Here is a 15,539-nt window from a genome sequence, read left to right on the forward strand (position 1 = left end):
TGATGGCTATCAGATAAGAACCATGTCTAAGATAGAATGTTGTCCTAATCATCTATTCAGTTTTCTGAGAGGATTTTTGTTTTTTATTGCCAGTTGTGTCCTACTCTTTGCAAACCCACGGACTATAGCCCACCAGGCTCCCCTGTTCATTGGGATTTCCCAGGCAAGAATACTGGAATGGGTAGCCATTTTCTTCTCCAGGGGATCTTCCTGACTCAGAGATTGAACCCACATCTACTGCATTGCAGGTGGATTCTTTACCGCTGAGCCACCAGGGAAACCATATAGAATGTTGTCCTAGTCAATTTTTCTGAGAGGATAGAGCCTCTAAAAGTATTATTATAAAGATAGCATTTGTTAAAGAATATGTGCAATTATCTAAAAAAGTGGGAAAATGATTAACATTATCAAAAGAACGTACAGAATACGGTGGACATTTCATGGGAACTTTCACTGTTTTACTTTCCCAGGAATTTCCCAAAGGAGTGATTTTTGAGTTCAATGTACGATCTGGCTATTTGAAAATTCTAGGTTATGTTCAGCTCTAGGTCAAGGAGCTTCCTCCCTTTGAACTCCATTTCTTGATGGAAGATCTTATATCTGACGTGAATGAATGACTCTAATTTTTTTTTTTGGTTGGGGGGGCGGTTGTTGGTAAAAGTATGCGTCGTGGTCAAGATCAAAACTGAATTATACATCATATGTAATGGAGAATCAGTTTTCCCAGGGCTTCTGTTTCTTGTTTTAAAAATGAGTCATTTTCTTCTAAGAAAGATGAGGCATGTAGCTGCGGTGTAATTACTGCCAGTCACGAACTGGTTTCCCACAAGTATCCATGGGGGCCGCTCGGCCTGGGCATGATGCCACGCAGTGTCCTCTGGTGACATCTCCGAGGAGCAGGGGGCTGTCTGCCACGTGGAACCCTCTGCCACTCGACTTGTCTCAGGTGGGACTGAAAGCCTCCTCATCCCTGGATTTTACCCTAGCTTACAGTGGAGACAGCTGTGTAAAAAGTACCGTGTCTCAGACACAGGCCTTGTGTAGCTAGAGCACCATGGGGGCCATCAGAGGCATAGAGACTCCCTGGCGAGTCTGCAGAGGAGGACCACCATCCCCGGGGAGAAGGAGCTTATGGGTCGGACAGAAGTTCTTATTGCATTTAGCCTAAGAGCCCTGCTCCATGGGAGGCGGTCAAGCATTTTTACTAAGTCGGACGTTAGCCGGATCCCTCTCTGGAGACGATGTAGTATCGGAATTTATCCCAGCCTGTGATGGCCTTTATTTGTTTGCTGTTTTAAACGAATATGTATTTACTTACTACTTCTGGCTGTGCTGGGTCTTCGTTGCTGCGTGGGCTTTTCTCTAGTTGTCGCTCACAGGCTACTCCTGGCAGTGGCTTCTCCTGTTTTGGAGCACCGGCTCTGGGGCCCACGGGCGTCAGTAACTGCAGTGTGTGGGCTCAGTAGTTGTGGTGCCTGGGCTTAGTTGCTCTGTGGCACGTGGGATCTTAGTTCCCCGATCAGGGATTGAACCCATGTCTCCTGCATCGGAAGGTGGATTCTTAACCACTGGACTACCAGGGAAACCCTGTGATGGCCTTCAGATTTCTGTCCTACTTCAGCAAATCTCTCTGGGCAGCAATCTATGTGAATGCATTTTTGTGTCCTGCTGAATAACGGGGACCTGCCTGAAGGGGCAGAGTTTCCCAAGCGAGTGTTTCAAGGGCCAGGGGGGTCCACTTCAGGGAGGGACCACAGGCTGGCTTACCCTGAGGACGTTTTATGTTTCCTGAAAACCAGGTGAGAACACACAGGCCACCAACAGAAAAAGGCTGCTGCGTCTGTGGTCAAAGGCCACTGCTGCTGAGGTGCGTATGGCCAGCTCTCCCCAAGGAAAGGAGGGAAGGGGCATGCCGAAAGACCCCAAAGTACAGAGCAAGGCAACAAGAGCTGGACTCCGGGTAGACGAGGGGATTTCATTCAGGTTCAGTGAGAGGGCTCACACACACACCCAGTCTTTCCCGACCTTTTGTTCTTTCTGCCTCCTATTCTAGAGCCCCTCAGTGTGCCAAGGTGCCACTGACTGTGAGCTGTGTCCACGTCAGACACCTCCACAGCCCCAGTGTGCTCTCCACACCCACATGTGGACAACTGTGGGCCACGCTGAGGAGGGGTCTTGGATAAAGAATGCTCACGGATTAAAGAGGCGGCCTGAGAGCTGAGTCAGCCCTCCCCACTCTCTCCGGTTCTTCTGTTGTTGGTGTGTCCTTGGCATTAGTGCTTTTTCATTTGTTTGAAACTAAAGCAGGCCTTCAAAAAAATGACTCCAAAACAAAAACAAGCCATGACACTCAGGGTCAGAATTTACTTGGTGGATCTGCACCAATAGTGACCGTGAGGGATTTTTTCCCAAGATGCAGGATCCGCTCCATGTCCTCTAGGGCAGGACAGTGGCCTTGAGCTGGCTGCTCCACAGAATTTTCCTCCCACAGACGGCTGCATCTCTATGGCTGCGGCCTTCCTGCCTGCCCTAAGTGAGAGTGGCAGCTTTGCAGCTAGTCAGAGGGTAGTTTTTTCTTTCTTTTTTTTGGGCATGTGGGATCTTATTTCCCCAACCAGGGATTGAACCTGTGCCCTCTGCATTGGAAGCTCAGAGTCTTAACCAGTGGACCACCAGGGAAGTCCCTCAAAAGGTATTAATAGCCCTCTCACTTCACACCAAGGAGGCCTTTCTCAGTTCCAGACCCAGAAGGAGACATTTAAGCCCATACATGTTCCAAAGAGAGACCAGGACATGTTAATTGGTCTCTTCTGGAACCCAGAACTCCAAAGTACCTGGATCTTTGCTCCCATTCTCATCAGTTCTGCATGTTTCACTCAGCCTCCAGGGCAAGCTTTTAATTTTGGGGAAATGGCAAGCACGAGCTCTCAGTAATCTCTTGATTAGTAATTCAGAGCAAGCGTAACTTCAAATAAACAGCAGGCTGAGAAAAACATCTCAGCTCCAAATAATTGAGGACAGAGCGCCCGGGGGACAGGGCATGGTGTGGTCTCCTCAACAAAAAGCAGTGAGGAGGTGGTGTGTCGTTCGTGGGATCTGAGAGAACACCTTTAGTTCTGTTCATTTGCACAGAAGCAGCCAAACACACTTGTAAATTAGTTTGTGAGGCGCAGAGGGTAGATGAAAAGGAGTCTTCTAAAACCAGCCCATTACAGAGAGGAAGAAAGAATTAATCTATGAAAGAGAATGAGGAAACACGGGGAGAAAGACAAAACAAAACAACTCCGAGGGTTCTAAGGGGACTGTGTTTATCCTACGCATAGTCCATGTCCCGGTGGGAGGTTTAAAGCGATTCTTGAGTCTGACTTAATTTGGCTGGTATTGACTTTTCTTGGAAACATCCGTATAATTTCCTTTTGGCTTCTGGATCTGGGAACATGAGACCCCTTGGTCAGATTTAAACTTCTAATTGCACTTTTCATTTTAAATCAATTCAAAAATAAGCCAGGCCAGACAGCAAGCTCCCAAACAAACAAGTAAAAATTGATCATCCATTTCAAAGACTGAATTAGTGGAGGAGGAGGCAGGCAAACTTACAACAGGTTTATTTCCTTCTTTAATGGTGATCCAGTCTTCCCCATTGGAGCTAATGTCTATTCTGTAAGTTTTGACGTAGTATTTCTTCCTGGTTTCCTTTGAAATGGCTCCCTGTGTCCCGACAGCTGTGACAAAGCGCAGAAGGCCCAGGTCTACCTACAAGACAATACAAGCCTGATCAGTTGCCCATCCTGATACCTCTGTAATGTGGAGCATCTTTTCCTGCGGGGAGCACGGTGCAGTCTTCCTCCATCTGGGGTCAATAGACTCTAGTTCCATCGGTATCAACAGCCCCAAGAAAGCCCCTGATATGGTAAGACAGCCACTGCCCTAGCTGGCAACCGCCAGGGGGAAGAGAACTTTCTCATCCTTGCAACCAGCAACCAAGATTGCTTGATCCTTGGAACAAAAGAGAAAACCAGGACCAATATCCTATCACTGTATTTTCTAAGAGATTAATGACACTTTCTAAACAGTACATTAATAAATGTCATTTTACAAACAGAAAACCAAGACAAACAAGATAAGCTCCCCTCCTGGTTATGGAGAAACCTGGACTAGAACTTGAGTCTCACATGGTCCCATTTCCCATTGCTCTGCAGCAACCTCCCTCCTTCTAAATAGGATGTGGACTGGAACCATCCTGACTCTGAAAACCCTTGTGCGTGCTGTGCTTTGGGAAACGGGCCATAGATTTGTAATCTGGAATGGCCAGATTGTATTTCTGTATAATACAGAGATTTAAAGAAACGAAGCACAAATATTTGGCAAAATATTTCATAATGTTCACAAAAAGTAATTGCATGTTACGACTGATTAACAGTAACAAGATATTTCAACAGTATATTCAGTAGTAAGAGGCTGTTTCCCCCGAAAATGGTGACAAAAACAAAAACAACTCCCCCCAAACCCTAAGCCCACCCCCTTCCCCAAATGCAACTTCCGCATCCGGCTTTCCAGTTGCTACATGACAACCCAAATCTAAGGAAACAATATTTCAATTAACCCTCCAGTGCCCATGGCCATAAACACCTTAACAATTTCCATTTTATGCACAACCTGTCTCCTAAAGAATGGCTATTGTCTTCCCCAAATTGCTTTTTCCTGAAGGCCCTTGGAGCAGTAAAATCAACATGTTGCCAATACCTTCAAAACTGAACCAAGACCAAATACAGCAACAGCCCCTCCACAGAGAAACCAACTTGGACACACACAATTCAACAATAGGAGATTTCATCTAAAAAGGAAGGGGATACTATTCAGTGTAAAACAATCTTTATTTCATTATCCTGATTTTAAAGATGTAAAGTGCAGGCTCAAAATGCTTTTACCAGGTTTAAAAGAAAAAAGGAGCAAGCCTTTACTAGAAATACATATTTTTAAGATGATAATGGTAGATATGGTCTAAATCTTAATTTAACAAATAAGTACTTATCCAACATATTTTTATTAAGTGCCTAAACTTGCTAACTGAAATTTGCATTTTTAACTCTAACACTTTGTATGAATTTGTGTACACATTTCAAAAATGGGAGGCAGCCCCGTTTACCAGATTTAGCCAATAAAAATACAAAATATTCAGTGAAATCTGAATTTCAGATGAATAGCAAATATTTTTAAAATAAATACATCCCATGCAGTATTTGGGACATTCTAACAACAGGTTCATTGCTTACTTGAAGTTCAAGTTTTACTGGGTGTTCTTTTCTGAATGTGATCTGGCAACCCTAAATCTAACTCTGTTCTGAACAAATAATCAGATGATCTTAGGTTGCTGCAAAAACTCACTGATTTCTTAATGCTGCAACTTGAAAGTTAATGGCTACTCTAGACATAGATGCACTGAACAATTTCAACTGTTCTCAAATGCTCTCAGAACACTTAAGGCTTTACTAACGGTCCACTGAGTCACGCCCTCATGCCCAATACCCAATCCACTTCAACCTGAAGAGCCCTTAAAACCTTGACTTTCAAGGGACCACGAAGCAGAGCTGTGCAAATAAACTCAGTCAAACCTACAGATGGGTCTTCGGTTTGGAAATGATTAACTTCCCGAGAGTGCACATGCAGCTTAGGCTGATTAGGAAGAGCTCTAGAACTTCATGCTCTGGTTGTCCTTTTCCTATTTTTAAAATTTTGTTCTTGGGATAAGATAAGAAGTTAACTGGTGGTCAACTAGAAGAATCCTAGCACTAGAAACAACCGACTTTAAAGGAAGGATCTATTGACTGGAATTAACCCGATGCCCAATGTAAGAAATGTCCAAAGTCCCAAATCGAAAGGCCCCAAAGCATGTGCATGAATCACTCATAAAGAAGAAAAGATATGTTCTTTTCTTAACAGCAATGAAATGCATTCACAACTTCCCATTGTAATTGCATGACGTTTCCTGCTATGCTTTCAATCTCTGCACATTCTCTTACTTACTGCACTGGGATACTTGAAATTTCATTTAATTTTTCTAACATTACTGCCACTGGGTTTAGAAAGAATGAATGACAACCAAATAATTATAGCTGGGACTTGAACCATTGCAAATAAAACTGAATGGTACCCAGAACTCTAACAAGACACAGCCCAGTACTGGAAACTCTCACTTGCAACACCATGAGCTTCTGGTAAATTCTTTTTCCCCAGGGACCTTTGTGGACTGCCCTAAAAGCAACTCTCAGTGCCTGAGAGTTTGGGAGGAGACAGATAACTATCAGCCTCAGAAGCTCCACTGCTCACTCTGCAGGTATCTGCAGGGAGACCCAGAAGGACTTACTGGGTATTTACACCTTTTTTAGTGTTGAAGCTATCTTTGCTAATCATGACGTTGCTTTGATGTACCTTTTTATTTATGGGCTTCCCTAGTGGCTCAAAGGGTAAAGCATCTGCATGCAATGCAGGAGACCTGGGTTCGATCCCCAGGTAGGGAAGTTCCCCTGGAGAAGGAAATGGCAACCCACTCTAGTACTCTTGCCTACCTTTCTCAGGGTCGAAACCATCTCTGCTAATCATGAGGTTGCTGTGATCTACCTTTTTATTTCTTATGGCTGTGCTGCACAGCATGTGTGATGGTAGTTCCCTGACCAGGGATCGAACCTGCACCCTCTGCATTGGAAGCATGGCATCTTAACCATTAGACCACCAGGGAAGTTTGAGATTTACCTTTTCAGTCTCACCTGCTACATCCACCTCCCTTCAATGTATCTTTCAGCCACATCAAGTATTTATTCTTCCAAAAGATATGCCTTCTCTGCCTTTGCACCCTCACATATAAAGTTTTCTTGACTTAAAAGGACATTTCCTCTTTTCTTTGACATGATTGTTTCCTCTTTTTGGCCTGGTAGGCAGAATAAGTCAGAATTGATGCTTTTGAACTATGGTGTTGGAGACTCTTGAGAGTCCCTTGGACTGCAAGGAGATCCAACCAGTACATTCTGAAGGAGATCAGCCCTGGGATTTCTTTGGAAGGAATGATGCTAAGGCTGAAACTTGAGTACTTTGGCCACCTCATGCGAAGAGTTGACTCATTGGAAAAGACTCTGATGCTGGGAGGGATTGGGGGCAGGAGGAGAAGGGGACGACAGAGGATGAGATGGCTGGATGGCATCACGGACTCGATGTGAGTCTGAGTGATGAGACTGAGTGAACTCCGGGAGTTGGTGATGGACAGGGAGGCCTGGCGTGCTGCGATTCATGGGGTCACAAAGAGTCGGACATGACTGAGCGACTGAACTGAACTGAACTGAACCTCAGGATGTTTAGTGCAAAGCTCAGTTCTCCATCTCTCAAGTCAATATATTGTGTTTTTCCTATACTTTCATCCAGACCTTTAAGATTTCTTACAAGGAGTATCTGTTTTTCTATCTAGAAAAGTGATAGATGTCTATTAAAAATTCCTAAGATACAGAAGAGACTAAAGAAGAAACTGCAATCTCCATAAGACCACCGATAGGAAATAACCACTGAAAGTAGTCTTCCAGAGTTTTTTTTTCCTTATGCAAAATATATGTGACTGTTGTGTATATGTTTTGTTATTATTGGGTTGATCAAAACATTTGTTCAGGTTTTTAACCCGAAAAAACTTTTTGGTCATCCCAATACAAGGTCATATTACCTCTATGTTTTTGTTTAGTTTTATGGATATTTTCCACGTTAAAAATATTTTTCTATACCATCAGTTTCAATGGCTTCATGGTATTGGTTCTAACAATGCCACTGGTTGTAACATCATCTGTTTAATCAGTATGCTGCCTGTGAACATTTCTACTCCCCTTGATTGATATTTACCCAGTGAACACTTAGTATCAACTTTCCACTAAGTTCTGTATTAAATGATGAAGATACAAAGAGAAACAAGAATGGGAGACACAAACAAGATTACAGGATGGGCCAGTGCATGGAGGAAGGGAGCTAGGGAGTTGGAGACATCTCACAGTTGACTTCCATGTCTAAGACACCTATTGAAGGATGAACAGTAGGAACTTACAAGGGGACAAAAAAGGGAGAGAATATTCTAGAGAAAAGGAGGAATGGGAAGGGCAGAGGCAAAGGGAAGGAAATGAATGAATGAAATAACATCACTAAACAACCTAGCATGTTTCTTTCTCATCCCTATAGATATTATTTGTCAATAAATGGGTTGATCTCTAAAGAGATTGTTCTCTGCTCATTTGGAAGCCAAAAGAAGCAGTTGTCATGACTACTACTCAAAATCTGGCCATCCTCTTGGTGGGTTAGCTTTCTGGATTCTGATGAGCTCGCCCCAACCTCACAGTCTAACAGACAAGATTGGCGACCCAAGATAGGCAGCTGAAAAGATAAAGATACAACCCCCAGAAGTTCTATACAATGGCAACCCTCTGTGTTTTGGAGGGTTCATCGTCCTGAACAATATTTCCTTTCTTTCCGTAAAAATTTAGACACATAATAACCATAATTAACCTGCTTTCCCTAAATCCAATCAGCCCTGTTCCCATCACCGTTTTCTTATTTTAAAAAGAATGCCATTGTTTCACAGCTGCTTTTAGTTGGAAGATGGGTGTGATTTCACATCCGAGTTTGATGTACTTCTATTTAACATGAAGGGTGATGTTGAGGGGATGTGATGATGGGGTGTGTGGCCAGAGCTGCACATCAAATGCCTTCACTAGAATCGTGGAAAGTCTCACTCCATGTGTGTGTGTGAGACAAACATAAACATCTGGTATTTATCTGATGGTCTGTAGGCGATTTGACAGAAGTTTCCCAAACTCCTTTGGAGTTCGAGTGGCCACTCTTTGAGTTGGCTTATCACCATTAGCAGAAGTGACCCAGTATGACATCCTGTTTCCAATATAAATATAAAAGTCTAACACTGCTGGGAGAATGTCTACACCCACATCTTCTTTTCACTGTGCTCCCCACGCAAAGAGAAGACACAGCTAGACACAGTGGAGGAAAGCCCCCCTTTTATTCAGGGTGGGGAGAAGTGAATTAGTAAAAGAAAACAGCCATCCTCATCCCCTTCCGGGGGCGGGGGATGGTGTCCTACAGCTCCTGTGGATGAACTCCCCACCCTAACGCCCTCTTCCTTGTAAGATGTCTGCAGGTATTAACCCACATGCACTTTATGGCCATAGCATTGTCTTAGTAATGACAGGAAACACATTCCCCAGATAAAAAGAAGTCAGGAGAGAGACACATTTTACCGGGAATCACTTGAGGACAGAGGGCACATTTTTAGCATCGTGTAGTAAATCATCGTGCAAACCTCTGCAAACTGCTGGTCAAACACCAGCATGCAGCCTCCCAGCCATGCAACAAATATCGTTGCTTCCTACAATAATACATAACCAGCTACGTGTAACATCAGAATGTGGAAAGCCTCATTTCTAAAATGAAAATCTGTCTTGCTCAATAAAATACTGTCCCTTGAGCGAGCATTGGCAAGGGAGTGTTTCCCGGTGTTTAACATTCCCAAGACAGGTCTGTACGAGAGCCTGAAAAAATAAAAGACAAAGAATGGAAGTCTGATTAAAAACAGGAAAAATACTTTTTTTGATGGGGGGAGGTGGAGTATGTTGGGTTCTTTTTAGAGCATCTCTGATGACTCAAAGAGCTGTTTAATTCATCACTAGACACTACAAGCTAAAGAAAATATTTTTAAGCAATTGTCTCATTTCCTCAGATAACACATATGCTTTCTGATAATGCCTGAGCATCTGAACATGGGTGCTGTTCCAGGATCTTGGAGCTTAATTCACAGCACCTGATCACCGCATTCCTTGACTTGGGACCTTGGACTTTTTACAGTTATGAATAGGCATACAATCATTTTACAGTTGGTGACACGATTCTCTCTTTACGTATTTTTTCATGATTACCGTGTTACATAGGAAAAAAAAACCTGATGACTCAAATTACATTAATGGAAAATTTATAGGGTAACTCTTCTGTGTCAGGCATCTTTGTCCTCCGTCCTCAGTTGCTTCAGTCATGTTTGACTCTTTGCAACCGCATGGATTGTAGCCTACCAGGCTCTTCTGTCCATGGATTCTCCAGGCAAGAATACTGCAGTGGGTTGCCATGCCCTCCTTCAGGGGATCTTCCCAACCCGAGTCTCCTGCGTCTTCTGCATTGCAGGCGGTTTCTTTACTGCTGAGCCACTGGGGAAGCCTATCAGGCATCTTATTAAGGGTTAAACTTAGATACATTATCTCTTCAGCTCTCAACAGTCATACAAGGAAGAGGTTTTGTGGACAAAGGAACTGAGAAACAAAGTACATGAGTTCCTTGTTCAGAGTCACACACATGTTAGAAACTGATCCAGATAAATCTCTCACTCCCGATCAGATTGGTGGCCCGTGTACTTGTCACCACCACACCCATGCTCTGCCTCAGTTCCTATCTTCAAAACCACAATTATCAAAAGTTAATTTAGAATTTCTTAGTAAACAAAATCTTGTAGTTATGCTTTCTGCAAATTCAATATTTTTGCATTATTATGGAGAATCTAAAACCATTTATGATTACTTTGACTCCATCGAACATTTACCTTGACTACTGGAAAGCAAAATTTTGCAAATGACTCACTTATGCTGTTGAAAAACAAGATGGTGGTGATGGATCATTTTTTGCAAAAGATAATGAGAAAACATTTTAAAATTCTGGTAAAGAATACCAATATCCAAGAGCAAGCAAAGTGTAATGCAGGAAGAACCTCACCAATTTTCTTTTCTCATCTTAATTGCTTGAATTAATTTTTTTTTCTAGAAAGGAAAGCATTTTGCTGGGTGGAAACAAACTACCGGTTGCAACAAAACCAGTGTTGGTAGGAAAACAATCCCGAGGGATTGGACAGATGGAGTTTCCTCTCCAAAGACTTGAGTCAACCAGCTAGAATAACACTAGATAAGGCTGCACAGCTCCGATGCAGCCCAAAGGCTGGCTTCCCTGATACTACTGTGCATACCGCAAAAGAACAAGGAAACGGCAAGAGAAATGAAGTCTCCAAACAAGGGCTCACCTCCATCTCCTTTGGCTGATAAAAGAGATCATGCTGTTGGGTGCTCCACTGCCTCTGTACGCTGGCGTATCCTTTCATTCTCATATATATTTGCAGAAACCAGAAGCAATGAATTAAAAAAGAACTATTTGGGGCGACTTCCCTGGCAGGCCAGTGGTTAAGACACTGTTCTTCCACTGTAGGGGGCATGGGTGCAATCCCTGGTCAGGGAACTAAGATCTTACCTGCCGTGTGATGCAGCCAAAACACAGAAAAAATAAATAAATACATAAAAAAGAAAATTTGAATTCTGGTATGTACTTGGAACTGGAGCTCCATCTGGTTCTGTTTGAAGAGTAAGAGCTGCTGTGGCTGTTAGAACTGACAAGGGGCGTGGTAGGAGGAAAGGAAAGGGACTCGATGTGACAGGTTAATACTCCAGGGTCCCCACTAGAGACATTTCCAGAACCCAGCTACTCAAATCACTCCCACATGGAAACCAGGAGGATGCTGCTCTGGGAGGGGACAGCCAGGCAGGTCCACATCTCCTCAGAGTGTCAGCATTTCAAAGATGTTGAGGAGAGCAGGCCACAGGACTGTGACACCCATGCCTGAACATGCTCAGCTTCACGGATGACACATATTTAAGACAAATATGGGAGGTGTGTGTTTTCACACACTCCTTGCAGAATCTGAGGGTTCTTTTCCCCCTTCTATACTCTCTAGAACAGACATAATTGTGTTCAGAAAAATCAGACAAGTCTTCCATTAGAATTCCTCAGTTACTCACTAAGTCTGCAAAATCTGGTTGTCAGGAGGCAGTATATATGTTGATAACAAAGGCGGTGAGAATGAGATGGTATGAACTCATTGTTCATATAGACCTTAAGGATACAAGTGATCAGCATCAAAGACAATTGGAAACTGCTATGCAGAGTTAAGGAGAAAGGCTGATTGAATGCCTAGACTTTGGGAAAGATTGTTTTATATTTTTTAGACAAACACCAACCCAAGAACTCTGTTTCTCCTTAAAGTGAAGAAGATTCCTTACTGCAGCACCAAGTTCACTTTCAGATGGGTACCTTGAAAACTTTTAGTAGCTTGGTCAAGACAACTCTTAGATTGTACCCTCTTCCAACTTAGATACTTGGGAGTTGCTGCTGGACGGTAAAAGATTCAAGGGCTTAATATTTTTAATTAACATTTTTTGAGTGCTTATTTGTAAGTTACATTAAATGGAAACCCTGAGCCTAATCCTTTGATCTGGAAAGAGGATAAGCACTCAGAACAAAACAAATGTAATCCCTAGAAACTTGGTTAAGAATTTAACCTACAAACTGTATAGCAAAAGCTGCTTAACAGAAATGTCTTAAGAAAGAAAACTAAGTATGCTGCAATTCAAAAAAGTTGCAATCATCCTCAAATATGTATAAACATGATGCAAATCTAGTCAAATGTTTCATAGGACTCATATCATGGGCTCTTGCTAGAAGGTTCACTCAGCAAAGATTTGGCAAGCATTTCCTACACGGAGGAACAGGCTGGCTTAGGCTCTCCTGATATAACTTTTGGCTTTATCCATCAATTGTTAATTGTAATACTCATGAAAACTAGGAAAGCATTCTCCTAGTAGAAGGCTTAATGGGTAGGAATCACTTGGGGTCGGTAGGCAAGAGCAAACTGATGGGTTAAGTGGAATGGATCCAGTTGACTGCGTCCATCAACGTCTCGTGAGACCAAGCAGACTGTGAACAGATCTCTGGCCTCTGACATCTGTCTCGACCAAAACAAAGAGGGTGCAGTAACAGAGGAATGGACAAAGGGGGGTCCGGACGACAACTTTAAAACGTAATAGCAGAATCTATGACCTCTGCACATAACTTCAGTAGGATGGTATTATGTACACAAAGCATTTACTATTGTTTTTTTTTTATTATTAAAAACATTTTGGGCAAACTATAAATGGATATATGGAGCCAGGGTACATGTCCACACAGATGTGTCTTAAAGCCCAATAATGGAGCTTCACACATCGTAGGTGCTTAAACTGAAAGTGTGAATTTAAAGTAAACCGAAGGATACCAAGGGTCCAGATAAAAACATTTAATCCATTAAATCCAACAGATATTTATGGTATGCCAGGCTCGTGAAGCAAGCAGGCCTGCACAGAAAAAAATGACAAGACTGAAAATAAAAACTGCCACCGTGACCACAGATGAGTCATTGTGAGGTTCAGAAGATGACTATGGGCACAAGGGGAAAGTTCAGGCTTTATGGAATAGAGGTCATCTGAGTCATTCAAACTGGACTTCACAGGATAGGATAAGATTTTGGCTGGAAGGGGCTAGGGTTGATGAGCTAAAAGCAGAGGGCACAGGAAAAAAAATCCTACCCAACAACTATATTTCAAAATATCTGATATGATGAACATTTTCCTCCTGTCTAGTATCTCTTGGCAAAAGTCCTTTAGAGAGCAAAGCAAAGTGTCCTCCCCATCCCCAACCTCCAATACACACCCTCCTTGCAGAGGCCTTCATGGAATCCAGGCATCCCCATCAGCAAGTGCTGGGTGGATACCAGAGAGACCATGCAATCTTGTTTGTAATTAAACTTTCAGCTCATGCCCATGCACTGCACTGCTGAGATAATTCTGCTAAAATGTTTGCTTTTACTACCTCTGGGAATCCAGGCATTCCTGGGAATAAGACCTAACCCTCAGCCCACATGAGTCAGACCCTTCTCTCCTAAACCTCTGGGCATGCTGTCCAGCCCTACCCTCTGTTTGTATCTACATTTGAAAGAAAACACCTCAGTGAAATGGCATCAAAACTGCATGATGTTTTCTGCAGGGATCCACACTGTTGTCAAAATGACACTGTTGTTCCTCAAACCAAAAGGGCCACGAGTTGAGATCCTGAGCTTACAGTGGTGGCTATTTCTGTGTCTCACGTCCCTTAAGCTGTGGAGGGAAGTTGGTGACTGGAGTTTCTTCTTTTATCACACAAATAAGTGCTAGGTACTTGGATGCAAGAGTCTGAAGGTTACCAAATTCCTGCCCTCTCATCAGGGAGGGAAAAAGTTGAGTAGACAAGAACTCTCTCTACAGAGAGAATTGGTCGCATTAAATATCCTCAGTGAATGCTAGGGAAAATATCTGGGTGATGCAGGCAACACATGTTGGCAAAAAAGCACAGGCCCCAGGAGAACCTCTGTGGCTCTGACTGTAAGGAGTGACCTGGAGGATGTTAAGCAAGCTAATTAGTCATTCCAAGCTGTGGTCTCCTCCTCCCTCCAACAAAAATACTAATGCATAGCCCATTTGGTTATTTTTCCTGGTTATTATAACAGTCATAGTGATGCATTGCTACACACATTAACCATAAGAAAGTGACCCTAATATTTTTTTCCCCTAGTCATTTGAGTAATTGGAGTGTGTGTGTGTGTGTGTGTGCATGTGTGTGTGTGTGTGTGTGTGTGTATGGTTTTGCCTGAAGCAGCTAGGTGGGCTTCCCAGATGGTGCAGTGGTAAAGAATCTGCCTGCCAATGCAGGAGACGCAAGAGACACGAGTTCAGTCCCTGAGTTGGGAAGACCCCCTGGAGGAGGGCATGGCAACCCACTCCATTTTTATTGCCTGGAGAATCCCCATGGACAGAGAAGCCTAGTGGGCTACAGTCCATGGAGGCTATAGTCCGTGGGGTTGCAGAGTTGGACCCAACTGAGCACATGCGCATACACACACACACACACACAATCACACAACTATATTGTAACTTTTTTGAAAGAGGGAAAAAACCCTCTTTAACTTTAAATTCATCTGTCTTGAACAGCAGAATCCCATCCTTAGCAAATGCTCAATACACATTTGCTGAATTTAAACGCAATGCTGTGTCAGTTCAACATTGCTGGCAAGACCTGAAATGCCTTTCTTCAAGTCAATGTTAGCATTTGAGCAACCAATTTGTCCTCTTAAGTTGAGGAATATGACTATCCTTATCTTGATGTTTAAACCGCAAATATTAAAACTACTCATAGAATTTCCAGTCCTTTGAAAAGTTCACCACTTAAAGGGAGGGTCTGCTAAGTGACGAATTTCATTGGCTAGGTCCATGTCACATGAAGGGTTCCTTTTTATTTGTTTCTCAAAAGAACTCTCAGTAACTTATTAAGTGTCCCTCCTCCCAGAATTTACCCTAAAGGGCAACAGGGCTTAAATCTGTTTTTCACCGTATCTATCATTCTCTCCAACCTCTTCTCAACCTTTTCATTTCAGAGCCAAGTTATTGGCAATCATGACATCCACAAGATATTTACGGATTGGATGTATATGGTATCTTAGACTTTTCTGAGGCCCTTTCTGTATTTTAGAAAAAGTAACCACGTCAACATTTCATTGTCTAACTGTAGGTCTTCAAGTCTTCACCTGCTTAACATGTGATCTTCACAGGATATTGTCACTGTGAGTTTTG

The 15,539-nt window shown here is 42.9% G+C and overlaps 1 protein-coding gene across 4 annotated transcripts in view; it reads right to left on the reverse strand.

Moving 5' to 3' along the window:
• Nucleotides 1–15,539, reverse strand: part of NRP1 (neuropilin 1) — a 147,645-nt gene that overhangs the window by 41,075 nt on the left and 91,031 nt on the right. For all 4 annotated transcript variants that reach the window (XM_027560012.1, XM_027560014.1, XM_027560013.1 and 1 more), the window contains one exon: nucleotides 3,598–3,753. In XM_027560012.1, the coding sequence (XP_027415813.1) occupies nucleotides 3,598–3,753 (156 nt within the window). The remainder of the gene's footprint in view (nucleotides 1–3,597; nucleotides 3,754–15,539) is intronic.

This window comes from Bos indicus x Bos taurus, chromosome 13 (assembly GCF_003369695.1).
Source record: "Bos indicus x Bos taurus breed Angus x Brahman F1 hybrid chromosome 13, Bos_hybrid_MaternalHap_v2.0, whole genome shotgun sequence".
In the NCBI taxonomy this organism is placed as follows: domain Eukaryota; kingdom Metazoa; phylum Chordata; class Mammalia; order Artiodactyla; family Bovidae; genus Bos; species Bos indicus x Bos taurus.